The sequence below is a fragment of the Grampus griseus genome (assembly GCF_964374135.1).
Source record: "Grampus griseus genome assembly, chromosome: 5".
NCBI classification, from domain to species: domain Eukaryota; kingdom Metazoa; phylum Chordata; class Mammalia; order Artiodactyla; family Delphinidae; genus Grampus; species Grampus griseus.
Window position 1 is genome coordinate 72385128 of NC_138998.1, and position 27683 is coordinate 72412810.

At 38.6% G+C, this 27683-nt stretch overlaps 1 protein-coding gene and 1 long non-coding RNA gene across 2 annotated transcripts; one reads left to right on the forward strand and one right to left on the reverse strand.

Moving 5' to 3' along the window:
- The first annotated feature begins 374 nt into the window (after window positions 1-374).
- Window positions 375-26524, forward strand: TFRC (transferrin receptor). The gene is made up of 19 exons (XM_082654197.1): window positions 375-464; window positions 6275-6333; window positions 6876-7086; window positions 7600-7810; window positions 8962-9111; window positions 9284-9395; window positions 10971-11084; window positions 12720-12818; window positions 13200-13339; window positions 14728-14885; window positions 15611-15730; window positions 16881-16966; window positions 17193-17256; window positions 18443-18510; window positions 19222-19280; window positions 19477-19558; window positions 21546-21767; window positions 22721-22861; window positions 23484-26524. The coding sequence occupies exons 2-19, from the start codon at window positions 6298-6300 to the stop codon at window positions 23724-23726; spliced, it is 2316 nt and encodes a 771-aa protein (XP_082510323.1). The 5' UTR covers window positions 375-464; window positions 6275-6297; the 3' UTR covers window positions 23727-26524.
- On the reverse strand, window positions 7102-26725 carry LOC309822418. Its single transcript, XR_014296730.1, has 3 exons — window positions 26685-26725; window positions 8549-8723; window positions 7102-7249 (listed from the first exon to the last, which is right to left on the reverse strand). It is a non-coding gene; the product is annotated as an uncharacterized lncRNA (long non-coding RNA).
- Between the last annotated feature and the right edge of the window lie 958 nt (window positions 26726-27683).

The following is a 27683-nucleotide window of genomic DNA, read 5'->3' on the forward strand; positions in this document are numbered from 1 at the left end:
TTTCAGTGTAAGTATCCAGCATTTACGAGTAAACGCTAACACCCTTTGACCTTGCACTGCAGGGCCAGAAGACCGGTCAAGGTTAGACGGAGGGCTCCGGGAGGAAGGGCTGCCGCCCGCGCGCCAGCCGGCCAGCCGAGGACGCGAGGAGGAAGCTTGGTGCGCCACCCCCTCGACCCCTTCCGGCACCTGCAGTCTGGCGCCTTTTCCCTCCGACCTCGCTTCCTCGGGTCCCGCGCTCCAGCGAAGGGCCCCCAATCCGGCTGCGTGCCCACCCCTAGCCCCGGGCTGTTTCCAGAGCGCCTCCTAAGGTGTACGTGAGGCAGGAAGTGACGCAAAGGGTCTCCGAGGATCTGGAGAGGGCGGGAGACTATAAACGGCAGACTGCAGGCAACCAACCCGTCAGAGGGCGTCAGCATCGGCCGGTGACGGGTAGTGGAGCGGCGGACCCGGGAGGCGCCTGTGTGAGTGACACGCTGCTGCTAGAATCCCGCTGACCCTCCTGCCCTCCCTTTAGCCTGCGGGGCTGCTCCGAGCAGTCTCGGGTGCGGCCCTCCGGCGTGCAGTCCAGCAGCCTCGGGGAGTCGCCGGGGGCGCGGGAAGGCTGCAGCGCCTCCGGGTGGGGCGGGAGGGGGTGCGCGCCGCGTGGCGGCGGGGAAGGGGTTGCGGCGGAGAGCGGAGTAGCCTGCAAGTGCAAGCAGGGTAGAGCCGCGCTGCAGAGAGGGGCTGCCCTACCTTTCTCTTCCTCTTGGTGCCCTCCTCCTCTTGGCCCCCGACCGGCGAATGGATTCTGTTAGGGCCCTGAGGGCGAGATGAGGGGTGCCCCACTGTCGCTCTGCGCTCCGCCATTCTTCTTCCGGCTCCTCAGGCCACCCGGATCCCTTGTCCTCAGTAGCTTGCCCTTAAAAGATGCAGGCCCTCGTGGGACAGCCCTAGCCTGAGGGCTCGGGAGCGAGGCGTGAGCCACGCTGCCGCAGCGCAGAGCCGCTGTGCGGGGAGCACGTGGCCGCTCTAGGAAGAGTTCCCAGGGAATGGCTGTCGCGGTGCGTGGGTGACCTTGAGCTCGTAGCCTTTGGATTCCTCGGGGCCCTCCCGGGCCCTGGTCTCATCGCTGTCCTCGACTAGATTACTGTGTCCTGGGCATTTAGGCGGGGGTTTCTATAAGCTGTATATTTGAACTCTAGTACAACCTGATCTTTCAGCGCTGCCCGTTGGCCTTGTGTGTGGGTTCTCAGTTTTCCCAAGGCAGAAGCCGACTGAAAACCGCAGGTGTTGATATTAAGAATATTCGGATTGCTAGGCCCTCCTCACTAACAGATGGGAGACTGTAGGAATAAGACTTATACTTTGTGAAAGCTATGGTCTAGAGACTAAATAAAAGCTATTTGGATTGGAATCGGCTTTTGCCTTCAGGAAATTAGGGATATGGTATAAAAAGGCTGTGCCGTATGGTATAAATGGGCTTAGAGACCCATTGTGTCACTGTTTCGGGTGGACAGCTTTCTAAGCTCGTAGTGGGGAGAGTGGGTAAGTTGTGACTTGACTCGTGTTAACGTCCTCCCTCTGCCTACTGCTTGTGGCGACTTTGGGTATACCAAGGAAATTGATTGCTGCTGCTTTTTTCGGAGAAGATTGAAGTAGGAAATAGTTGCCCTGTTACAAATATTTGGATACCTTTATTCTAGGTTTCGATAGGACTTTGGAATACTAGATGCTGATTCTGTGGTCTCTGAGCTAGGGAGTTTGACCTTACTGACAAAGACATTTAAGGTGATTTCCAGAAGTGGTTTTCTACCTTTTTTTTTTTGGTGGTATCTTATTTCCCCGACCGGGGATCGAACCCACATCCCCTGCAGTGGAAGCTCGGAGTCTTTACCACTGGACTGCCAGGGAGGTCCCTGATTTTCTGCTTTGAAAATTAAGGTTAGGCTATCTAAAGTATACTTGTTTGCCCTGCTGTTTCCCCCCCCCCTCAATTTTGGATTATAATAAACTCAGTATGCTTCACAAGAAAATCCAGAATTTAAAAAATTTTGTCATTGATATGAAATATTTTCCAAAAGTCTATATATAGCATAGCATCCTTTAACTTTTCTTTGATGGAATGTTCTGACAAGAACATTGTAGTGGTGGCTGTGAACCTAGCCTGTGCTGAAGATTGTTGGATAGCAAACAACTCAGCTAACTCTGCCCTAAGGGGTGACATTTATTTGCCTCTGATAATGTAGTTATCTGTAATGGAGAAGGCTCCCAGCTAAACTTGAATCAGACAACAACTGAAAGCTCCTAAAAATGATTCTCTGAGGCCGTTTGGAACTCTTCTGTGTGCCTTCTGTCTGTTCTCGCAGATGAGCAGTACACAAATAGACTGCAGGGACTTCAGGTGGTCCTGACCTTCAAGTTGAGCAATCTTTTTTTCAGAAAGCTAAATAGGAATGAAGATTTTGCTTGTTTTTTTTTGATTTCCTCCACTGCCTTTTCATTTTAGGCCCGGAAAGTTAACTCTGGAAGCTAGTAAAGACCTTGACCAACCGTCTCTTTACAGTTTTTCTACTTTTTAAAGTTTCCCTACTACCCAAGCTTTACCCAGTGATTTCAGGATAAACCAAAATAGTAGCAAGGATGGGAAGATCCCACGTCCAAGGTTTTCATCATATTCTCTTTCATATAATTTCCAAATGATATGAAAAGTGAACTTCATATACATTAACCATGCCCCCGTACGTTAACAAATAAAATATTTTAGTCTTTGTTGATTATGATATAATTGCATATCAAGTATTATAGGATAGGAATATCAGTCAGAGAAGGCTTCATAGAGATGGCCCTTGAGCAGATCCTGGAAGAAATGAGTAGGACTTTAAGAACAGAGGAAGAATGTTAGTGGGTACAGGCAGGGGCTGGATTCTGTCTCATTTTGGAGAAGATAGAGGGCGGCAAAGTAATTAGGTAGTATAGGTCTCTAGAACAGAGCCTCAAAAGCAGGCAGAGGAATTTCATTTTATGCGATCTCCAAGGACTTGAAACTGTGGCTTGTTTTCTAAATTGAAATGGGCTTGTCAATAATAACAAATAAGTGTCTTATTTTTATTTCAGGTAAAGTGGAGTAGCAGCTTTGGGTATGTTTTATATATAGGTGAAAGTATATTTTGGTACCTGATCCCCACAGCCCTTTAGCTGTACGTATTTTGTACAGAACTATTGTTTTAAGACATCCCGAAGTAGCTTAAGACCATAAGATAATTACTGTATTTAAAAAAAAATTAAATAGAAATGCCACATTTCAAGAAAGTAGGAATAAGATGATTTGAATTTGAAAGAAGTTTGGGGCTGTAGTCTAGCGAGTACCTTTGCTTGCCTCCTGTCTTCCATCCCATGGCTCAATTAAAAAACATTTCAGATCTTCCTTCCATTTCATGTTCAAAACATGTGGGGCTCTGGTTTTGCTTACCTTAATTTTCATTATTGTGAGAAACTGAATAGTTTTCCCAGTTATCACTGAGAACACCAAAGATATACAAGATGCTAATATGAATAAAAATCAAGGTGATGTTTGGTTTGTCTCTTGTAATAGATTGTTAGCACTGGTGGTGACATCTTGAAAGAAGCCAAATAATGGTTGTTTGCCTTTTATACATAGTCTTGTAAGAGAACTACTTGTTTATAGACTGGTATATAACTGGTATGAAAAGTTTCTCTCCCATGCTTTTAGAACACGTAAATTAGAGTTATTTCAGTTAGAAGAAAATTCATTAAGCGTTCTTTGAAATAGCTTTACTATGTGTGAGATTATTTTGAAAGAATAACTCAATTTTGTTATGTGTAAAAACTTCAGGAATAACTTTTCTGGATATCATAGAATTAATTGTGTTCTTCACAGATGTGGGGTTAAATGATGGAGTTAAAATGGAAATTACCTAGGTCACACTTTTTTTCCTCTGACTTGATTTCTTTTATGTTATAGTCTTAATGTTCTGTCTGGGGATTGAAAATAGAAATAGTGTATCTGTTTTCTCAGTAAAAAATATACTTTTAATTATACAAAATCATGGCATGTGCTATTAATGTTTTTTCAGACTTGCAATCCTCAATCTCATTGTTTATTTAAATCTTTTATGTAGATCATTTATTTAAATATGTTGTCACTTTAGTCTTTAAAACTAGAAGCCTTGAGGAATGGCTGGGTCAGATGAATATTAAACTGGTAAGCCGTTTTTTCCTAGAAAAGGGTGATTAAAGTTGGTTCAGGGTGGGGCCTTCTAGTTCTGGCTCTAGTGATTGGGTCTCTACGGTTCTGGTGCAGTGATAGTGATAAGCTTTTTGTACCACATGGGGCAAGAGATTGTGCTTCTAAGAATATGACCTATTGCTTATTGGCTCCGGTCTTTAAAGCTTGGGGATTAAAAATTGTTTTTTTGTTAATAGGTTTTGATAGACTTTTCTAATGCCAGTTTTTATAATTTCTTTGTTTTACAATCTGCATGTATATCACAGGTTGCTTTGTGCAATGTGGGTGTTAAATGTGCTATGAGTGTACTTGTAGTGGAGGAAAAGCTTTAAAATGGTGTGAAATAAATGTCCATTTTATACATCTCAACATACTATCACTTTCAAGCATCTAGATGGACTCAAACCAAATTAATTAGAAAATCTAGATTTCAGTTAATACCTACGCTTTAACTTAAGACTCTCTCTTGGTTACAGAGGTGTAGTTTGCTTTGAAAAAAGTTGAAATTAATTTCTTAAATTTCTGGAGATGAGAACGCGCTTTCTATAAAACCAGTTTTATAGAAACCCATTGGACTTCATTTTTAGATGATCAGTTTTCAGCCTCGAGCAAGTCACTTAACGTCTCAAATAACTGGCCTTTTCATCTGTAAAATAGCATACTCTGTTTTTCTTTTACCTATTCTTTTTGCATCGAAGATCTATCAAATCATTTGTTAGGAACTGTTCATTTAATCAGAAAGATCAGGTTCTCTCTCCTTTTCTATTGGCGGTGATTTGTTACGGATTTGTGTAGCATAACCAGTCTTGACTTAATTTTACTTTTGTTAGGTTTTTTTTTTTTCCAGGTGCTAGTCTATTTTCTTTTGTATTTGTCCCTTTTCTTTGACTACTAAATTCAATTACTTAAATCTACTTACCATGGATAACATTCTAACTAGTTTTCCTCACATTTTTTTCTTTTTTAAATAAATTTTTTGGCTGCATTGGGTCTTTGTTGCTGCGCACGGGCTTTTTCCAGTTGCAGCAAATGGGGGCTGCTCTTCTTTGCGGTGCATGGGCTTCTCATTGCAGTGGCTTCTCTTGTTGAGGAGCACGGGCTGTAGGCGCATGGGCATCGGTAGTTGTGGCACGCGGGCTCAGTAGTTGTGGCGCATGGGCTTAGTTGCTCCGCGGCATGTGGGATCATCCCGGACCAGGGCTCGAACCCGTGTCCCTTGTGCTGGCAGGCGGATTCTTAACCACTGCGCCACAAGGGAAGTCCCAGTTTTTCTCACTTTTTTTTTTTTTTTTTTTTTTTTGCGGTACGCGGGCCTCTCACTGTTGTGGCCTCTCCCGTTGCGGAGCACAGGCTCCGGACGCGCAGGCTCAGCGGACGTGGCTCACGGGCCCAGCCACTCCGCGGCATGTGGGATCTTCCCGGACCGGGGCACGAACCCGTGTCCCCTGCATCGGCAGGCAGACTCTCAACCACTGCGCCACCAGGGAAGCCCCCTCCTCACATTTTTAATTAAAAAAAATTTCAAACCTACAGGAAAAGCTGAAATAATATTACAATGTATATCCATTACCTAGATTCACTGATCGTTAACCACATTTCCTTTATTTCTTACATACTTTTTAAACTGAACTGTTTGGAATTAAGTGACAGACATCACAATACTTCATCCTTAAATTCTTTGGCATTAATCTCCTAAGAACAAGGGCGTTCTCCTCCAAAAAACGCAATACCATTATCACACTCCTAAATCTAATATTGATACAATCCTGTTATCTAGGATACAGTCTATATTCAAATTTCTTGTTTCTTCCAATAATGTCGTTCAAGCTGCCCACCCCCTGCCCCAATTTAGATCTAATCAAGGATCACACTAAATTTAGTTGTCATGTAAACTAAATATTTTGGTTAAAGACCGTTTCTAGAAAGGTGATAATATATTTAAAAGGATATTTGATATACAATAATCTAGTGTGGTAATGAAAAGTCCTCACCAGTCTGATACAGTGGTATGTATCTCATTATATTAATTCTCTATTTTACTACTAGGCTCTTCTGTGTGGCAGCTCGCAATGATGGATCAAGCAAGATCAGCATTCTCTAACTTGGTAAGATTTTCAGTAAGAAAGATTTCTCTGTCACCAGTTTGCAAGAATACGAAGTATACAAGGATGGCTTTCACCCAGTAAGCAGGAGATAATACCCAAAGCTGTCATCAGGTATTCATTTATATTCGAAGTGGTGGTCTTGAGGCGTAACTGATCTCACAAAGGAAGGGTATATTCAGTCTTGAGTAGAGCTAATTATGGAAAATCTTGTAAGAAGTTTCAGGGCAGAGAGACAATCAAGTAGGTAAGATGAAGTAAAGAAAGCACTGGTCAAATTGTATACCAGTAGACATGCATAACAGAAACCCTGAATGAAAAGTCTGAATGAGATGAAGGCCAGTGTGTGATCCAGCCCTCATCTGCCGTTGACAGAACTGGGCACAGAGGAGAATGCTGATTTGAAGGGGGAACTTCTTTTTCCTTGAGAATGTATAGCAAGTCATAGTAATGGCCCAATAATATGTATAACACCTCACCAAACTTTCTTTAACTGTCCCTATTCCCTTTCTTCTCTCTGTCCTTTGTTCTTTTTTAAATCTCAGTTTGGTGGAGAACCATTGTCATATACCCGGTTTAGTCTGGCTCGGCAAGTAGATGGCGATAACAGTCATGTGGAGATGAAACTAGCTGTAGATGAAGAAGAAAATGTTGACAATAACATGAGGGGTAACCACACCAATGTCACAAAACCAAAAAGGTTAAATGGATATATCTGCTATGGGACTATTGCTGTAATCGTCTTTTTCTTGATTGGTAAGAATGGCCATTCAAAACTTAAATGTTCCTTGTCACCAACTCTAGGAATTCTGTCCATCCAGCTCAGCAAACATTTATTTCGTACCTTTTTATGTGCCATTGTGCAAGGCACTAGGAATACAATGATGGCTAAGACTCTGTACCTGCCTTTGAGGTTAACCTGGTGGGAGAAGAGAGACACGTGAATCATTTCAGTGTAATGTGCAAATGTTATACTAGAAATATGCACAGGATATTTGTAGCATAGACCCTGGACCTGAGGATTCAAGGAAGGCTTCGGGGGAAGAAAAGGTACCTTTGCTTTGAAAAGGTAACTGTTTAAAGTAAAATTATTATATAATAGATTGGTTTAAAATAGACAAAATGGAGATGCATTACTTACTTTCAAATGGCTTACAATTTGATTAAAACCAGTATTTTCAAGGGTTAGCTGAAAATATTAACAATTCTTATAGGAATAGATTATAAATGAAATTCTATGAGTTCAGCTCTGAAACTTTTTATCCTTAGGATTTATGATTGGCTACTTGGGCTATTGTAAACGTGTAGAACCAAAAGCCGATTGTGAGAGACCGGCAGGAAGAGAGCCTTCGTGCACAGAGGAGACAGAAACTTTCGAAACAGAAGAGCAGCTCCCCGAAACACGTCGCATATTTTGGGCAGACCTCAAATCAATGTTGTCCAAGAGACTGGATGCCATAGACTTCACCAGTGCCATCAAGTAAGCTTGAGCTGCTTTACAAGTTCAACCTCAGTGCCTACACAAATATTGATTATTAGGTGCAGTGGAAAAAAACAAAGGTGATAGTCTGGAGGAAACGCTTTATACAATAGGCGAGACTTCCCATGTTCAGTTAGAGCGTAAAGAGTCAGTAAAGAACTCAAACTATGTTGTTAGGAAAAAATGTTAGAATTTCTGTGGGGACTCTCCTTTTTTTTAAGAAAATTCACAGGCTCTTGATCTTTTTGTCGTCTGGTTCTTTGTAGCCTGTTGCTTGCTGTCAGACTTTCTTCTGCTCCGATTTTCTGTCTCAACCCCTTGTAAGTCATGCTGAGCCCTGCTACTATCCATAAGGGCATCGGTAGCCTTTTTCATCCTCTAGTTCAGAACTAACTTGACTGCCCAGCTTGATATGTCTCTAGTTTCTTGATTTCTTCTGGTTCTCACTCAATCTATACCCTAAGAAGTGTCCGTAAGTTTCCTGTCCTTAGATTTTTAAGGTCTTCTTTGGACACATATCTAACTCCGTATAAAGAACAAATCAACTTTTACCTTTTGTTAGCCCCCTATAATTTCAATGGTACAGTAATTCTTTTTGTCTTAAATTAGAAATCTTGGCATTTTTTACTTCATCTGGTGAATACTTCTGTGGATACTGTATATTAGGCATTATGGATAAAGTGAGGATAAGGTCTATCAAAAAAAAGATCATATAACTAATATGATGTGGATACTTACAAAGAGTCATGGGAAAGAAAGCGGAACGAAGAGGAGTTTTGCTTCCGGGGTATTCAGAATGCTTCAAAAGAGTGAAAGTTGAAGCTGTAAATCTTGAGTTCACCACTAGCAATACTATCTTTCATTTTCCTTACAGCAGATCTTCTGGAAGCTACTCATTTCCCCTAAAATTACCCTAAGCAGATACATCAGATAAAGAGGTTTTAACAAGTTTGAAGTCACAAATTCCCTAAAATATAGGCACACAGTTTTTTTCTTCTAAGCTTGTCTCTGTCTGGTTAATCCAGGATTTTGGGTCACAGTTAATTTATTTTTTTGACTTACGCTTTTAAAACGATTTGCTTGATACTTGAGTTCAATGTTTATTTTAGGTTAAACTTTAGTTCATTTAACAGTGACGTTTTTTCCTCCAGGATGCTGAATGGAAATTCTTATGTCCCTCGTGAGGCTGGATCTCAAAAAGATGAAAGCCTTGCTTTTTACATTGAAAATCAGTTCCGTGAACTTAAACTCAGCAAAGCCTGGCATGATGAACATTTTGTTAAGATTCAGGTCAAAGGCAGGTATGTTGAAAGATGGTAACCTTATTTTATAAGAAGTAGCTATTCTCAGGTGTGCTAATTATAGCGAAGACCTTCAAAAGAAATAATGCAAGTCAAACGCTAAATGTATTAAATCCATTTAATTTGTTTCTCAGGAATGCCTTAGCTTCATTTTAACTTAATCTTTTTTTAGCAATGCTCACAACTCGGTGACCATAGTGAGTGAGAGCGGCAGCAGCAGTACGGTGTACCTGGTGGAGAATCCCGAGGGTTATGTGGCGTATAGTAAGGCTACGACAGTTACTGTGAGTAAGGCAAAACCGTGTGTGAGACATTTTTCCCTGTTGAATAGCTCAAAAACTCATTGTCTTTACTGTCCTTAGTATAAATTTACTTACAAAATGTAACTGACCTTGGGATATTTTTTGTTCTCAACCCTCCTAAGCCACAGTTAAAATAAAATCCCAAGTCCTCATCTTGGTTAGCAAGGCCCTCAGTAATTCTCCTGCTCCCCTCTTTGCTCACTCTGCTGTGGCCACTCTAACCTCCCTGCTGTTCCTCAAACCCTCAAACTCAAGCATGCTCCCACCTCACGGCCTTTATAGAAATCGCCTTTCCCTTTGCCTGGCCCACTCTTCCCTTAAATATTAGCATGGCTTCTTCCCTCACTTTGTGCACGTCTCTTCCCAGCATTACCTCCCTAGGGAAGTCTTCCTTGATTATCTGATCAAAAATGTCCTTCCTCTAATCACTTCTCCTTATCCTGCTTTATTTTTCTTCCTAGTACTTATAGCACCTGACTTTATTTACTTGTTTCCACACTAGAATGTAAACTACATGAAGGGCTAGGGGTTGGTTTCATGTTCTGCTATGTCCCAGAGTCTTGGACAGTGCCTGACACATGGTAGTATTTACTAAATGAATTCATGTATCAGGTACCCCCTTATGTGGGGACAGATATAAATAACTGTCTCAGCTAGAGTCTAATCTTAGTTTGGTTCTTTAATGCTTGATCTTTTAAAATTTAGGCAAATATGGCCAAACTACTATAGAAATTAAAAAACAGCTAGATAGATCTATCTAGGTTTTTTAGGTTAAAAACCACATATTTATATGCTGGGGTCTATCTAAAAACTGCCTTCTGAGCCAAATGAAGTTTTAGGGTTGTTCTCTGCCTTCCTGCTCTACCTGTGCTGTATCACTTTCCCACAAGCCAGTGGTTTGGAGGCGGGTAGATTGTTCTATTAAAGAACGTGGAGAGTTTTGGTTCACCTGTGAGCTTTCTATATTTAGATATTTGGTTGTTAATGTCAGTTTATAGCTGTATGTCTGAACTCTGATAGAGTTTAGGAGCATTATGATAACAGCTTATAAAAACATCTAAAAGTTGATCTATGCAAGTCATTTTATTATAAAACAATTTTCAGACAGATTTATTAACAGAACTTTTAGTTAATTCTTATGTCCTCAATTGTCTGGAGTTCAAGTGTGGGAACATTATGTAATTGGTACTGCCTTGGCTAGCCTACCATATTTATATTGATAGATGTCTCTTTGCTTAAGGATATCTTATTATCCTTTCTCTTCCCCCCAAATATCTGAAGCAATGTAAATTAATTGATGTAAATAATCAATGTTAATTAAAGGCATCATAAGATAATAAATGGCATGAATATAGGAGACCAGAAATCTTGACTTCACTCCTGTTAACCCTGACCAGTTTTGACTTTAGAACTCTCATATATTCTTTCCTGGCCTTGGCCTTCATTTTTTTCTCTCTTGGTTTTCTCTCTTGGGTTTGACCTGTAAAATATTTGGTGGCAGACTCTGTCGCTATTCTGATACCATAATGCTCATTGAATCTAATGTCTTTATTCTAGGGTAAACTGATCCATGCTAATTTTGGCACTAAAAAAGACTTTGAGGATTTAAATATGCCTGTGAATGGATCTTTAGTGATTGTTAGAGCAGGGAAAATTACTTTTGCTGAAAAGGTGAGTATGAGTTATTAAATACATTGGTACCATAACATTCTTCAGCTAAATGGTATTGTTAATTTTCTTACATTCTGAAAACCATCTGTCTTACACTCTCATACCTGATAATATAATTTATTAAAGTACTCTGCAAACCAAATAAGTTCCAGTTATCTAAAGTTATAGGATACTTCCAAAACTGGCATATCCACTTGGAGTATTTTGCAGTCGTTGTCTTTCAATAAAAATGCAATAATCAGAAATGCTTAAGTGAAAGAAGTTTAAATTGTGTCTATGTAACTGAGTTATATATAGAATATATTATATATATAAAATTCAGTTATAACTATGTTTTCTAAAAAGGAAAATTAAAAGTCACCTACACAGGGCTTAGAATGGAAAGACAGTGGCTGTTTTGGATGGGTTTTTATTATTTCTCTTATCTTCTGAACTCTCCTTAAGAGTTAGTTAAACTTTGTTGTGCAGCCACATTGAATTGTTTCTTTTTTACTTTTTAAATTGAGTTTAATCCACATACCATAAAATTCACTCTTTAAAGTGTATAGTTCAGTTTTTAGTATATTCACAGGTTGTGCAACAATCACCATGATCTAATTCCAGAATATTTTCATCGTCCCCTAAAAAAACCCTATACCCAGCAGCAGTCACTCCCCATTCCCCGCTCCTAGTCCCTGGCAATCACTCATCTACTCTCTGTTTCTATGGATTCGCCTCTTCTGGACATTTTATATGAAGGGACTCATACAATATTTTGCGTCTTTTGACTGGCTTCTTTTCACTTAGCATAATGTTTTCAAGGTTCATCCATGTTGTAGCATTAATCAGTACTTCATTTCTTTTTTTGGCTGAATAGAATTCTACTGTGCGGATATACCACATTTTGCTTGGCTACTTGTCAATTGATGGACATTCGGGCTGTGTCCACTTTCTGGCTTTATTAATAATGTTACAATAAACATTCATTTACGTGTTTCTATGTGAATAGATATTTCTAATTCTCTTGTGTATCTACCTAGGAGTGGGATTGCTGGGTCATATGGTAACTCTGTTTAGCTTTTTGAGTATATAATATTTTTGAAATGACAACATTTTAGAAATGGAGGCGAGGTTAGGTTAGTGGTTGCCAGGAGTTGAGGGTGGAAAGGAAGTGGGTGTGGATATCAAATGGCAATGGGAAGGATCTTTGTGGTATTAAAACTAATTGTTCAATATTTTGATTGTTTAGAACTTAATACACACAAACACAGAAATGAGTACAAGTAAAACTGGGGAAATCTGAATAATATTAGTGGATTGTATTGTATCAATGTTAATATTCAGGCTCTTACATTATAGTTTTGCAAAGTTTGACTAATGGGAGAAACTGGGCAAAGTTTACAGTGGATCTCTATTACTTCTTAAAACTGCAAATGAATCTACAATTACCTCATTAAAAATTTCAGTTAAATTTTTTAAAAAAGAGTTAAATTTTAAGGCAAGTATTTTTTTCTAAACATATAAGCTATTTGAAACATTGGGAGTACTGGTGTAGTCTGCTGTAACCCTTTGTCTTTCAGTATAAGTTCAGTATGTATTCTTCTAATTTTGGTTGATTAGGTCTTCATTTTCTGAGCTTTACCTGTTTTTCTTTAGGCTGCAAATGCTGAAAGTTTAAATGCAATCGGTGTCTTGATATACATGGACCAGACTAAATTTCCCATTGTTAATGCAGATCTTCCAGTTTTTGGACATGTGAGTTTTTATTTCTTGAGTAAATGAGTTACTGGGTTCTCCAAATTGTTGCTGGATTCCATCTACATTAATAGAAAGAGAACTGTGCCATCCTTAAATACTCTTTTTCCCTTGGAGAGTTTTAGCAGTAAGTGAGAAGATGAATTACATGACTTTGAGACCTAATTATTACTTATTGCTAAAAGTACTTTATCAGTCGTATCTTGAATTGAGAATTTGACATATGCCATATAAAAGTAAGAGTCACATATTATAGAACCACTCAGACTTTCAAACTTTAAGGTGCTAAACCAAACTCAGGTTATAGCCCCATACTGAATTTGAATCTTATAGGGATTTCTTGAATAAATGCCTGAGCTAATTATTCTTTTGTTTTACTAGGCTCATCTGGGAACAGGTGACCCTTACACACCTGGATTCCCTTCTTTCAATCACACTCAGTTTCCACCATCTCAGTCATCAGGATTGCCTAACATCCCTGTCCAAACAATTTCCAGAGCTGGTGCAGAAAAGCTATTTCAGTAAGTTCTCATTTGAAAACTGTAATGCAGGGTCAGGTTTTATGATTAGGGAGAAATAATAATAATTTGTTGATTTGATAAAATCTTAAAACAATTGGCTATAATTTTCCACATTTTGGACATTTTGAGGATGGTTAGCTGTTAACTTGGTGTAGATAAAAATGAAATTTTTCCTCCATAAAGTGATCTTAATAATAGACATTGGATTTATAAACTCAAGGAGTCCTTGTTCAATCCACCCAGTGAATTTCTTGTGTAATATTCCTGGCATAGCTTCTGCTTAAGTACTTCCTGTGGTAAAGCATTTTGTTACCTATGGCAACCCGTCCAATTATTGGAGATCTATAAGAATTTGTATTGAGCTGAAATCGTATTCCCTGGAACACTCATTAGTTCTGGATTTTCTTTTGAAGCAACAGAATGATTCAAGTTTCCTTGTCTATAGATTGAATATCCTCAGTTCTCATGACAGTTTCCAGATGCTTTATAGTCATGATTAGTCCTTCTGGATATCTCCCTAGTGTATTAGTACCCTCTTTAGAAATAGAACTCAGTCTGATTAGAGTACATGTCATTAATTTTTATCTTGATCTGGATATATTCCCCACCTGGTATTGGCATGGGATGTCAGTCTAGTTTCAAAACTCATGTGAGCATTTATTTGCTATGTGACATAGAACAAGTCACTCTTAACCCCATTGATCATGTTTCTTTGACTTAATCGGATAGCTATAAAGTATATTCTACTTAGCAGGGTTACTGGTATCAAATGAAGAGCCATCTACATGTAAGGACTTTCAAATATCCTATATGGCTATTAATAATGCTGTTTAAGAGGTTTTTGTAATGGATGATTCTTTTTGACTAAAATCAAACTGAGAATCAGTTAATTCTTCCTACCATCTACAAGTCTTTCCTAACCTATGAAGCCAGCCCCTTATCTTCTTGTGTAGTGGGGAGTAATGATGTTTTGACATATTTATGTAAGTAAGCCGTTTTAGAGTAGTCAGTGTTTGAATAACACAGGAGGAATCAGGTAGGGGAAGATATCTAACCTAACTACCAGCAGCATGAGAGTATTCTTTCTTAACTGAAATAAGAATGTATACTACCCTTGTTAGTGGAGAGTTAGGAAACAGGAGACTATATTAATGGACTTTTATGTATAAGAACTTCCTTCCGAGTCCATCTTGGAATCTATTTCAAATGTAAATTGTAGCTATGTCTCTGGCAGAAAGGCACACATCAGATGGGATAGGTAATACTTTTAGAAAACATTGGTTAAATTAGGAAGTAACTCATGATTTTCAAATGACCGCCTACAGATCAGAGTAAAAACACAAATGTAACAATAACTCAGAACTCTGATCTCTGTTTTCTACTTCTAGACATATGGAAGGAGACTGTCCTCCTATTTGGGGATTAGACTCTTCATGTAAGCTGGTATCCTCACAGAACAAGAATGTGAAGCTCACTGTGAACAATGTGCTGAAAGAGATAAGAATTTTTAACATCTTTGGAGTTATTAAGGGCTTTGAAGAACCAGGTAAAGATCCTTGGGGGGTTTTCGTTTGTTTTGTTTTCCTTACTCTTAAGGATGTGGCCAGAGGGAGGGAGTGCAGGAAGGCTGACTTGGCTTGGTTTCCTGAAATGCTAAATCTTATCTGTCCTAAAGGAACTGTTCAGGTGTCAGTTTTAGTGGGAGGTAATAAGGCCCTAGGAAATTAACTTGTCAAAAACTGACCATTATGACTAGAAAATCTCTTGTAAGTTATTAAATAGACCAGAGGTAAGCAAATTTCTTCTTAAGGGAGCAAATAATAAACATGTTGCAGGCCATACAGTCTCCACTGCAACTCTTCAACTCTGCCATTGTAGCATAAAAATAGCCATGGACAATATGGGCATGCAGGCTGTAGTCTGCCAATGTATCTGAATGCCATCAAATAATAATATTTGGTAAGGAAAGCCCTTGGACTTCAGTGCTTATTAGACAACTAGCACAAATAAGTAGTCAGTGAGTAACCTTATTGGTAATGTAGAAAAAAGAGTAGCAGTATGAATAAGGGAAAAGAGATCAGTATTGTCATGTGAATTTTTTAATCCCTAGAGTGCTAAGTCAGATCTGAAGGAAGGCTCTCTTACCCTTAATACGTATACTACATTGTTACCCTTCTACTAATGTGCTTACTCTAGACTTCAATATTAGAAAACAGTTTAAAAGCTGATTGTATAATTTATCTTTTTTTTTTTTTTTTTTTTTAAATTAAGATCGCTATGTTATAGTAGGGGCCCAGAGGGATGCCTGGGGTCCTGGAGCTGCAAAGTCCAGTGTAGGAACAAGTCTCCTATTGAAACTTGCCCAGATACTTTCCGATATGGTCTTAAAAGGTAGAGTACAAATTTTGAGAACTTGAACATCTATGTACTGTATTTCTAAATGTTATAATATGCTTTGCTCACTTTTGCCTATACTCTTATGGTTCACTTGTGTTAGACCCTGAATTCTTAAGTACAAAGCAGGTTGCCTTTTGTTGTATCTGCCTTTGACTTTGAAACAGCTTTCTGTGCAGTGCCTTCATTGTACTGGGAATCATGAGTTTCTTTGAGATGCTGGAAAGCATTATATTGGGCCCTAAATTCTTAGTTTGACATATCCAGAATGATACGGCAAATCTAACATGGTCCCTAAGGAATCTATTTGAAAGCAAGCAGTGTCATACCTTTGCACTAATGTTCTATAGTTTTGTTATAAAATGATAATATATAACTTAAATATTTATAAATACAACATAGAATATGTATTTATATATTTGATTTATAAATATATAATATTATATAGTATATAATTTGTTTATGTAAGAAAGGCTTCCTTTCAAGCCTTTCTCCCATAGTACTTGCCACTCTTTTGTACCCACCCACATGCAGACCCCCACCACATTCATGAATCTTTGCGTCATAGGGTAAGTTGCAGTGCTTAACTTGAATACAAAAGTACATTAATGCAGAAAAGTATATACCCAGGAGAGGGGGAGGGATGGAGGGTAGTGGCACATAAAACCCCCAAAGGAGCTGTCATTAATGTAATTTTTCTGAAAACTCACTCTTTTCCTAAACTTGAATTTGTGAGTTTTAATTTTATTTCAAACAGTTGTTTTTAAAGTAATCTAGTGTTTTAAGTGACTTACCTCTAGGCAAATTGTTTTCAAAGAAGATACTTTGGCTGTGATTTCAAATATCTCTTGGTCTGGAAGTTATAAGGGACTCAAAGAATGGAGGGTAAAAGAGTGAGGTCTAGGAAGCTCGTCCCTACTATGTACTTAAGATCTTATTTTCAAATGATCTCCTATCCTGTTCTTTGCTATATTACTTTAAAATTTTATTTCTATTTCTTTTTTTGGTTCTTTCACCTGGGGCCTCAAAAGGAAAAGAAATATTTCTGAATCTGCAGGCTTGAATTAGAAGTTTCTGATTTCATCTTAAGTCAGTTACCTACCTATAACCTTTACCAAGACAAAACTAACTTTCTGTTGTCTTTTAGGTCAGTTTAAACCCAGCAGGAGCATTGTCTTTGCCAGCTGGAGTGGTGGAGACTTTGGAGCTATTGGTGCCACTGAATGGCTAGAGGTATTATCTATATATCATCCATACCCAGAATGGGCACTCGAACTTGTATTGGCTTAAGCTGTCCTCCAGAAACCATGCTCTTTTAAATGTGATTATATCACTTTTACCTTTGTATATTTAGTTTCAATAGAATCCAAACTTAAACAGAAATCCCTAATAATAGCTACTGTCTGTGATAATTAAGTTAATACATATTAGTACATTTGTATTTTTCCTTCTCTTCTAGGGATACCTTGCCTCCTTGCATTTAAAGGCTTTCACTTACATTAATCTGGATAAAGCTGTTCTTGGTAAGTATCCTTGCATTAGCTGTTTATAAATTTATAAACTACTTACAGAATAGTAGAAGAAAGCTTTCTAAAGCAGCACTTGTTATTTTTTACAATTTACATTGGATATAACCAGATCAAAAGATTAACTTAGTTTCCTTTTTTTTTTTTTTTTTTTTTGCGGTACGCGGGCCTCTTACTGTTGTGGCCTCTCCCGTTTCGGAGCACAGGCTCCGGACACGCAGGCTCAGCGGCCATGGCTCACGGGCCCAGCCGCTCCGCGGTATGTGGGATCTTCCCGGACTGGGGCACGAACCCGTGTCCCCTGCATCGACAGGCGGACTCAACCACTGTGCCACCTGGGAAGCCCTAGCTTCCTTTTAAATAGTGGATTAAGTTATAGAATGGGTACAGACTGCCTTGTCTAGAGCAATGGTCTTAATGTGGTCCCAGATAAGCAGCATCAGGATCACCTGGGAGCTGTTAGAAATGCAAAATTTCAGGCCCTACTCCAGACCTTTTGAATCAGAATCTGGAGCATAGTGTCCAGCAAACTGTGTTCTAACAAGTGCTTTAGGTGATTCAGTTGCACTAAAGTTTGAGAACCACTAGTTCTCTACTTTGGACCAGAAGGAACTAAACCATATCAATAGAATGGTATTATTTCTAGAGACTAATTCACAACTTGCTAGATTGTGGCATCATGGATAGAAATACAAGGTAATCAAACTTCTGAAAGAGTTCGGTGTTATTTAACGTACAGATGTAGCTAGTGGATGAACTGGAGAGTAATGAAATGTCTACTTTGGGAATAAAAAGGCGTTATAATTAAACTGAAATTTATTAGGTTAGTCATTATTGCCATTTTACCTTTGCAGCAGAATGTACTGAATATAGCAAGCTTACTGTAGCTAATAGATGCCTACCCTAACATGGGTGAACCAAAAAGATACCAGAAAAACAAGTCATTAACATTAAATATGCAAACTCAAGGAGTAAGAGCTTCAGTTGAGTGAGATTAGGGTTATCAGTCACGAAAGAGCTTGACCCAACCATTTTTTTTAATCTACTTCATTAAGAGGATAGTTGTTGTATATGCCACTGATCTAGGTTATTGTCTTCCTGTTTGCCAAGTAGTTTTATAGAAGTAGCACTGTGCAAATTGCTTGACTAAAGAAAGAGCAATGTTAAAATAATCTCTTTGCAGGTACCAGCAAGTTCAAAGTTTCTTCCAGCCCACTGTTGTATTCGCTTATTGAGAAGATGATGCAAGATGTGAGTGTATACCTACTTATGAAAGTGTAATATAAATTAGACAAAAAATTAAGTTGAAAAACATTGATATTTAAACTGTAGGTGCCCACAGAGGTTATCTATAGAGTCAGAATGTTAAGGAAGGTTTAAATGAACTTGAACCATACCTGAGACTTAAATAAGAAGGCCAGATGAGATAGTCATTGAATAAAAACAGACATGTGAATGAGTGAGGAACAAAGTTTCCCTGATGGGATTAGAGACAATATATTGGAGTGACTGAAGTTGGAGAGAAATAAGGGTCAGGGAACTTGACCTTGATCCCATGGGAAACTAGGGATTGCTATAGGGTCTCCAACAGGGCAGTAATGTGCTTGCAGGTTAGGCTGGCAGTAGTATAAAATGTGCTGGAAGGAAGAAACCAGAAAGAAGAGAGGCAGATCATAAAGACTAGAGAGGGCTTTTAAAACTGTGGGGAAGTCACCTTTAAAATGTTAAGAAGGAAAACTTTTTTTTTCTCACCATAACTAGAGGAACTAACAGCACGAGCCTAGTAGAAGTAACTTCAGAAATTTGGGATTGTTTTAACTGTCTTAAATTTTTTTCAAGAAGATATAATAAAAAATTTAATATTTTTAATAAATGTTTATAGAGAAAAATGTTAGTGACTAGCCTGAATGAATAAGTCCAGAAAGGTTCACTGTAATGATAAAATAATGTCTTATTTTACAGGTGAAACATCCAGTTACTGGGCTCTCTCTATATCGGGATAGCAACTGGATCAACAAAGTGTAAGTTGAGATAAGTGAATGAATAGCTAATAGAAAAGCAGAGTCACTCAGTAAGTAGCACCTACTGTGTTAGGTAGAGGTTTAAACATAACCTTGCAGTGAGTTAAAATTTACTTGGGGGTGGGGTAGGGTTGCATGTAGCACAGTCTTTTTCTTTAGATAACTTTCTAAAAACACATTCCTGCTTTTCTTGCAGCGAGAAACTTTCTTTTGATAATGCTGCTTTCCCTTTCCTTGCATATTCTGGAATCCCAGCAGTCTCTTTCTGTTTTTGTGAGGTAAGTCTGAAGAACGCTACGGCATTATATCTTAGATCTTCTTTCGTCAGTTTTGAGGCCAAGTTTCCTAGAGTGCTTAGTATGTTTTGAGAAGTTAGATACGTGCAGTTATTGTAATGTCCCTTATTATCAGTCTTAAGACAGAATTTTAATCTCAGCTTAGTTAGCATTTGAGTTTATTTGCTAAACTTCTTCAGTTATGCATGATGAGCTTTTTTGTTTTTGTTTTGCAGTGCGGGCCTCTCACTGTTGTGGCCTCTGCCATTGCGGAGCACAGGCTCCGGACGCGCAGGTTCAGGGGCCATGGCTCACGGGCCTAGCCTCTCCACGGCACGTGGGATCTTCCCGGCACGAACCCGTGTCCCCTGCATCGGCAGGCGGGCTCTCAACCACTGCGTCACCAGGGAAGCCCCATGATGAGTTTTAATAATAAGGCCGTCTACTGAACAGTGCAGTATAGAATATTTCCTTCAAACAAAGTTCTACAGGATAATACTGTTCTTGATGCCTGTTGAAATATGGTTGTAGATGTTCATCCTGAAATGTTAGTCTCTTAAGCAGGGATTATAGATAAAGGCAGAAAAACCAAACAGAGGTAAGATTTTTAAGAGACAGAACTTTGAACTGACCAAGTTGGAAAACAAAATTGACTTGGTACAAGAGCCAGTTAGAAGGCACTAAAAACCAGGCAGAGTAAAAAGCATGATGAAGGCTTCTGTGCTGAAGGCTAGAGTTGGAAGACCAGCTCCGTAGCAGGCTCTTCGGAGGTGTGAAGAGATCCCAGAGTTAGTCTAAGGGGTCAGGGTGGAAGCTGTTGACTTCGGCATTAAATTGATGACGCTGTAGAGGCCAGGTCCTTAATAGACTTCTTACCACTGGGTGTTTTAGCCTGGAACTAGGACGGAAAGGTGTGAAGTGACGGAGTGATGAAAGATCTGGATTTGGAGATTAACATAGCTGGAATTCCCCTGACTTTCTGCTAGAGCAACAGTATGAATGGTATTGAAATATCTGGTCATTATGTCTATTTAGTACTTTAGGAAGAACTGTCAGGTCCTAGGGTTGAGGAAACTTATGGATGATTTCTGTTGACCTTCAGAAGTCATGTTTTTTTTAAAAACTTCTTAATGATTCCTAGCAGTGCTGGTTCAGAGGTATAGGTAATACAGATATATACAGTCTGAAAGTAAAGAATCGAGGTCAAACCAAAGGTTTGGCAATGAGATTATCACCGGGGACGGTGGTAGGGAATAGAGTTGAAGAAATAGCTACTAGGGGCTTCCCTGGTGGCGCAGTGGTTGAGAGTCCACCTGCCGGTGCAGGGGACATGGGTTCGTGCCCCAGTCCGGGAAGATTCCACATGCCGCGGAGCGGCTGGGCCCGTGACCCATGGCCGCTGAGCCTGCACGTCCGGAGCCTGTGCTCCTCAACGGGAGAGGCCACAACAGTGAGAGGCCTGCGTACCGCAAAAAAAAAAAAAGAGCTACTAAAGTTGTCCAGTGAAAGTGGAGAGGAGTTCTTGTGAGCATCCAGCGGTCTTGTTAGAAAGGTAACATGTATGAATGGATGAGTGCTGCATGAAGAAGGAGGTAAATTTTTGTCTAAAAGTAACACTTTATATTGAAAGTACATTTCACGTGTGCTCTCCTCTTTCCTCATTAATATGGGCCAAACTTCCCAGAGAGAAGGGAATAAGGATATAGCCTCAAGGAATTTGGCTAGAAATCTGTTTAGGGTCTGTGATGTGATTGAACAGGGATTCTGTGGAACCTAGAAGAAACTAATCATTCCAGGAGTAGGCTAGGTTCAGAAGAACTAGGAAAAGCCGTATCTTCTTAAAGTAGTGGATATGAGACAAAGTTGGAGTAGGAATATATTAGAAGCAAAGGAAGAATTACAGTTACTATTACTTTGATGGGGAAACTAGAACGTGAGGTTCCTAGTCTTACAACCCACCCAAGTACATTAACCTACCTTTGTCTTCCAGGACACAGATTACCCTTATTTGGGTACTCCCATGGATAGCTATGAGGTACTGAATCAGAATGTTCCTCAGTTGAACAAAATGGCACGTGCAGCAGCAGAAGTAGCCGGTCTGCTTGTGATTAAACTTACCCATGATGTTGAATTGAACCTGAACTATGAGATGTATAATGACAAAATACTTTGGTTTGTGAGAGAAATGAACCAGTTCAGAGCAGACATAAAGGTGAGCACTAACTAAAATCAGGTTCTTACTGCCGAAGTATCAAGCAGTTTGAAGAATAATGTTTAGCTGTTTTAAAGTGAACTGAAGTATAATTTTGCTTAGGATCCATAACTCATTTGAAAGGGAAGTTGGGAGGATGAAGGTTATAGATATAGGATAGACCACAGCAAGTCTTTCAGAATCTAAAATGGTGTTAAGCTTTCTCTCATTCATGTATTCCAAGCAACCCATAAAGAAGTTGAGCCTAGAGAATATAAAGATCTCAACTATGACTCTGAACCTATGAGTTTGGGCCACATGTGCCTTGCAGAGATGACATGGATGGAGAGAGAACATAGCCAGTGGTTCAAGTGTTATTTAGTGTTGATCCTTTGTGTCTAATATTCAAACATTTGATAAAACCAAATTAATTAATAAGTGGCTTTTATGGTACTAGAAGTCAATTTAACAGATCCCTTAAATGACGTAAATCATTGATAACCGAATCCTAATTATTAGGATTGGCTTACTTGAAACTAATTGTAACTGATCAGAAACTGGGACTTACCAGATGGAAATAACTAGATTTTGAAGTTCACTGAACCAAAATGTTTGAAGTTTGCCACCAAAGGGAAATTGAACCGGAAAGAATATACTACACAGGATTATATACTTTTACTAAGTACATTATGTTACATTTCTTGATGAGGATGGTTTTCTTATGAGACTAAGAATGGATAACTGTACTATCTGCTGAGCTGAAATATGAGTGTGTTACGAGTTTATAAAGCTTGGAACCTCCTGTACAAGATGGTTAAGTCTAGCTTTTGCTGGCTTGAGCTTGTCTGTGAGTCTCACCCCCTTCTATCAGAATCATTTCAGTTAGTACACCTAAATTTAGAAAGGTATATAGAATAACATCCTTAGAAATATAACGTCTAATAAATAGTGAGTTTAATGTCTTTCTGCTTCAGGAGATGGGTCTGAATCTACAGTGGTTGTATTCTGCTCGTGGAGACTTCTTCCGTGCTACGTCTAGACTAACAACAGATTATAAGAATGCTGAGAGGACAAACAGATTTGTCATGAGGGAGATCAATGACCGTATCATGAAAGTACGTAAACCCTTAGAAAAGGAGGAATTGAAGTATGTGCATTTTTAATTGGTAAATCTTGTGTTTCTAAAAAGTAGAGTAATAATTCCAGGAGCCTAAAATCCTTTGCTGCTTTAGAATTCAGCACAAATTTTAACTTTTACTTATTAGCAAGGTATAAAGCCAACATATCTAAACTGGAAATACAAAAGACATTTGACGTCATATTAACTTTTTTAGGCTTTAAAAACATTTTAAAGAAGGGATCATTAATGGTTTTTAGCTGTCATTTTCTCTGTATTTCTGTTTAATTTAGCCCTTAGCTGCTTTTAGCCTAGTCTGCTTGTAAGAAGCAGAAGACTGCATTACAGTGGAAACTTGTAAACCTTCCCTATATAGGCTCTGACCAAAAAAAAAAAAAAAAAAAAAATACCCAATGCAGTTAGAGTTTACAAAGGAATTGACAAGTTGCTTTACAATTTTAACATTAGAAGATTAGTAGCCTGTTCTCAACATTCTTAAGTTCAGGGAAATTTCAACATTTGAAGTGAGAGAATGACAGTTGTTTTACTCTATCAGGTCCTTCCCTCACAACAAAAGTCACAGCACTGTGTAAGCTCCCTTGTATGTTTTGTTTTCGTAGGTGGAATATCACTTCCTGTCACCCTACGTATCTCCAAGAGAGTCTCCTTTCCGACATATCTTCTGGGGCTCTGGCTCTCACACTCTGTCAGCTTTACTAGAGCACTTAAAGCTGCGGCAGAAAAATAACGGTGCTTTTAATGAAACACTGTTGAAAAACCAGTTGGCTCTAGCAACTTGGACTATTCAGGGAGCTGCAAATGCCCTCTCTGGTGACATCTGGGACATTGACAATGAATTTTAAATGTGATACCTATAACTTATATAAGAACATCAGGGTAGTGTGGTTCCTAGACTTGTGTTGGTTGTGCTAAATTTTCAGTAGGGCTACAAAACCTAATATTGTTAAAATTCTACCCAATCTTGGTACTAATAGATGTCTTTAGGCAGCAGCTTTTAATACAGGGTAGGTACCTGCACTTCAAGTTAAAGTGACTAACCACTTAAAAAAATGTTCACGATAGAATATTTTCTCTGATTATCTCTAGGGTTTTAAGTGCTTTGTAATGGTAACTGCCTCTTTCCTGTTACAGTTATGAAAAAGTCAGAACCATTTATGTGAACTATTGCTCTAAATCCTAAGTACGTGAACTGGTATCTTTTGAATTGGAGGAGGAAGGTGATATCTGCTGAAGGTGGAAAGTGGTAGCTTAATGTGATTCTCCACCTTCACTGGATGCTATATAGGAGATCCCAGGCTGTAAGGCTTTCCTCTCCACATGAGATCTCTGCCTTCTTAAAGGATTTAGCTCGTTTCCACATCTGAAAGTGAAACAGTTCACTTTCAGAAGAGATGGGACTTGTTTTCTTGCCAGTGAGGTCTGAAATAGAGGTCCTTCCGCTGCATAAAAGGAGGCTCAACTGTTTATCACAGGAGTAAGGCCTTAATGTGTTAACCTCAAGATTATGTATGAAAAGAGGAGACCAGAAGCCAAAGACCTAGTATATTTTCTCTTCCTCTGTCCCTTGTCCCATAAACCTTTGTTAGTTTTTTGTTTTCGTTTTTTCCGAGGTATTTTGAAAGAGAACCAAGTTTTAGGTGTTTAATTTCAAACTCAGTTCGTCAGACTTTAAAGAACACACTGCCAAATTTTGGCCAAAGTGTTAATTTTTTGGAAAAGCTTCCTGTCATTTTGGCACTGAGATATTTATTGTTTATTTATCAGTGACAGAGTTCACTATAAATGGTGTTTTTTTTATAGAAGATAATTATCGGAAGCAGTGCCTTCCATAATTATGACAGTTATACTGTCGTTTTTTTTTTAAATAATAGCAGCATCTGCTAATAAAACCCAACAGATACTGGAAGTTTTGCATTTGTGGTCGACACTTACGGGTGTTAGAAAACAACCGCAAGCCAAATAAAATTATAAAGCTAAGTCTTGGAGAAGAATTAAATTTAATTAGTGGTTGCTAATCAAGTTAAATTTCTATTTAGCTAATCAGATAAAAACAGCAGTTCCCCTGAATGCAGTGAATTGTGACCAAATTATAAATTAATGTCACTTAAAAGCTGTGATCGTACTCATACATGCAAAATTTTACAGCTCAATTTATCCAAGGTGTAACTTTAATTCGAATTTTGCAAAATTTCCAGTACCTTTGTCACAAACCTAACTCACATTATCGGGAGCAGTGTCTTCCATAATGTATAAAGAACAAGGTAGTTTTTGCCTACCACAGTGTCTATATCGGAGACAGTGATCTCCATATGTTACACTAAGGGTGTACGTAATTATCGGGAACAGTGTTTCCCATAATTTTCTTCATGCAATGACGTCTTCAAAGCTTGAAGATCGTTAGTATCTAACATGTATTCCCAGCTCCCTATAATTCTCTTTTAGTTTTAGTTGCAGAAACATGGAGGTCATTAAGCATTTGGTGGATAACTTCAACCACTGTAAAATAAAATTACTTCCTTCAAGAGTCTTTGTTTTTAAACCTAACGTTGTGTTTTGTTATATTTTTGGTTTCCCCAGGTCTTCTGTTTAGCGGGATAGTGGCATACATTTATAATGTTTGCTGTTGTCAAATGAATTTAACTTTATCCCCTTATTTGCATGTTATCTCCTATAAACTTAGTTCATACAAGTTTGAATCCAGAATTGACCTTCTAGCTTAAAGCAGGGGAAACTTATATAGGAGTTTGGGGGGGAGGGAGGAGTGGAGGGTGTGGGGAGATGAAGCTTGCAGAAAGGTATTTGATCATGTCTCCCCAACCATTAGGATTTGGTGGTTATAAGTTAAACATAGATTTGAACAAATAAGTTTGAGGCTACATCAGTTAGGACTTTCTTTTCTACTCAGCCATCATTATAAACCTGATAATCAGCTGTTTGTTCTAAGGCAGTTCAATACTGTCGCCTAAGAAAAACTCCATAGGGTCTCTTCAGGTTCTTAAAGTTAGTGTCCTTTATGTAAGTTAAAATAGATGTAGATTAATACGGTCTCACTGATTTGACCATTCACAGTCTATTTTAGTCTTTACGGTGTTTTATCTTGAACTGATATTTAGTGGTAAGTGAAAAGGTCATAGCTGGGATTCCTGGTTTGAGTATCATTCTTTATCGTATTTTAATGAAAGTTCAGTGGCTTCAAGGCATATTATGAACAATGGGCATATATTTTACAACAGTAAATCTCTTCAGAAAACTTTTCTGTAGTTAGGACTAAGTTATTTACAATCAAACAAGTCAGTAGTGGTAAGGGGCTTAATATTCCTGAATGAAATGTGTATCTGACTAGTGACAACCAACTGGTCTTCAGATTTTTTTTGTTTTAGATGTCATGTGCATTTTGAAGGTAAAGCATATAATGAATGAGCTTTGTCATGATTCACTATTCTAGAACTTGCATGACCTTTATTGTGTTTCCTTTTGAATGTTCTTGAAATTTTAGTTGGCTAAACATGGTTTATTAGACTTGTCAACTTACTGCTCAGCTGTGTCTTCGTAAACAAGTGATATGCCCTTATAATTGTATACAATCTGGTATGTGCAACAATGTGGAGATTCCTTATCTGATTTAATAAAATGCTTGAACACTGTTGTCATTTTTAATAGACTTTTTAGATCAGTTTTAGGTTCCCAGGAAAACTGAGCAGAAAGTACAGAGAGGTCCCATATACTCCCTGCCTGCACACTGCTCCCACCCCAGTTTCCCCCACTATTGACATCCTGAGAGCCCCACCCCCAAGAAGTACCTTTGTCACAATCAATGAACCTCACTTGACACATCATTATCGTCCATAGTTGACATTACGATTCACTCTTGGTGGTGTACATCCTATGGGTTTGGACAAATGTATAATGACATTTTTACTATTATGGTATGACACAGAATAATTTTACTGCCCTGAAAATCCTCTGTGCTCTGCCTCTTCATCTTCCCTTCCCAGGAACCCCTGGCAACCCTTGATATTTTTACTGTCTCCATAGTTTTGCCTTTTCCAGAATGTCAATATAGTTAGAATCATATAATTCATTCAATCTAGCTTATTCAGATTGGCTTTTTTCACTTAGTAATATGCATTTAAGATTCCTCTGTGTCTTTTCATGGCTTGATAGGTCATTTCTTTTTAGTGCTGGATAATATTCCATTGTCTGGATGTAACAGTTTATTTCTCCATTCACCTACCAAAGAACATCTTTGTTGCTTCCAAATTTTGGCAATTACGAGTAAAGCTACCATAAACGTGTACAGGTTTTTTGTGGACATTTGGGTAAATACCAAGGAGTGCAATTGCTGGATTATATGGGAAGAGTATCTTTAGTTTTGTAAGAAACTTCCAAACTGTCTTCCAAGGTAACTATACCATTTCGCATTCCCACTAGCAGTGAATGAGAGTTCCTGTTGTTCCACGTCCTTGTCAGCATTTGGTGGAGTCGGTGTTTTGGATTTTGGCCATTCTAGTAGGTGTGTAGTGGTATCTCATTTTAATTTGTATTTCCCTAATGACAAGATGTTTTATATTCTTATTTACCAAGTGTATATCTTTGGTGAAGTGTCTGTTCAGATCTTTTGCTCCTATTTTAAGCAGGTTGTTTGTTTTCTTATTGTTGAGTTTTAAGAATTTCTTTTTATATTTTAGACAACAGTCCTTTATTAGATATGTGTTTTACAAGTATTTTTCCCCAGTTTGTGGTTTGTCTTCTCATTCTCTTGAAAGTGTCTTTTGCAGAGCAGAATTTTTTAATTTTAA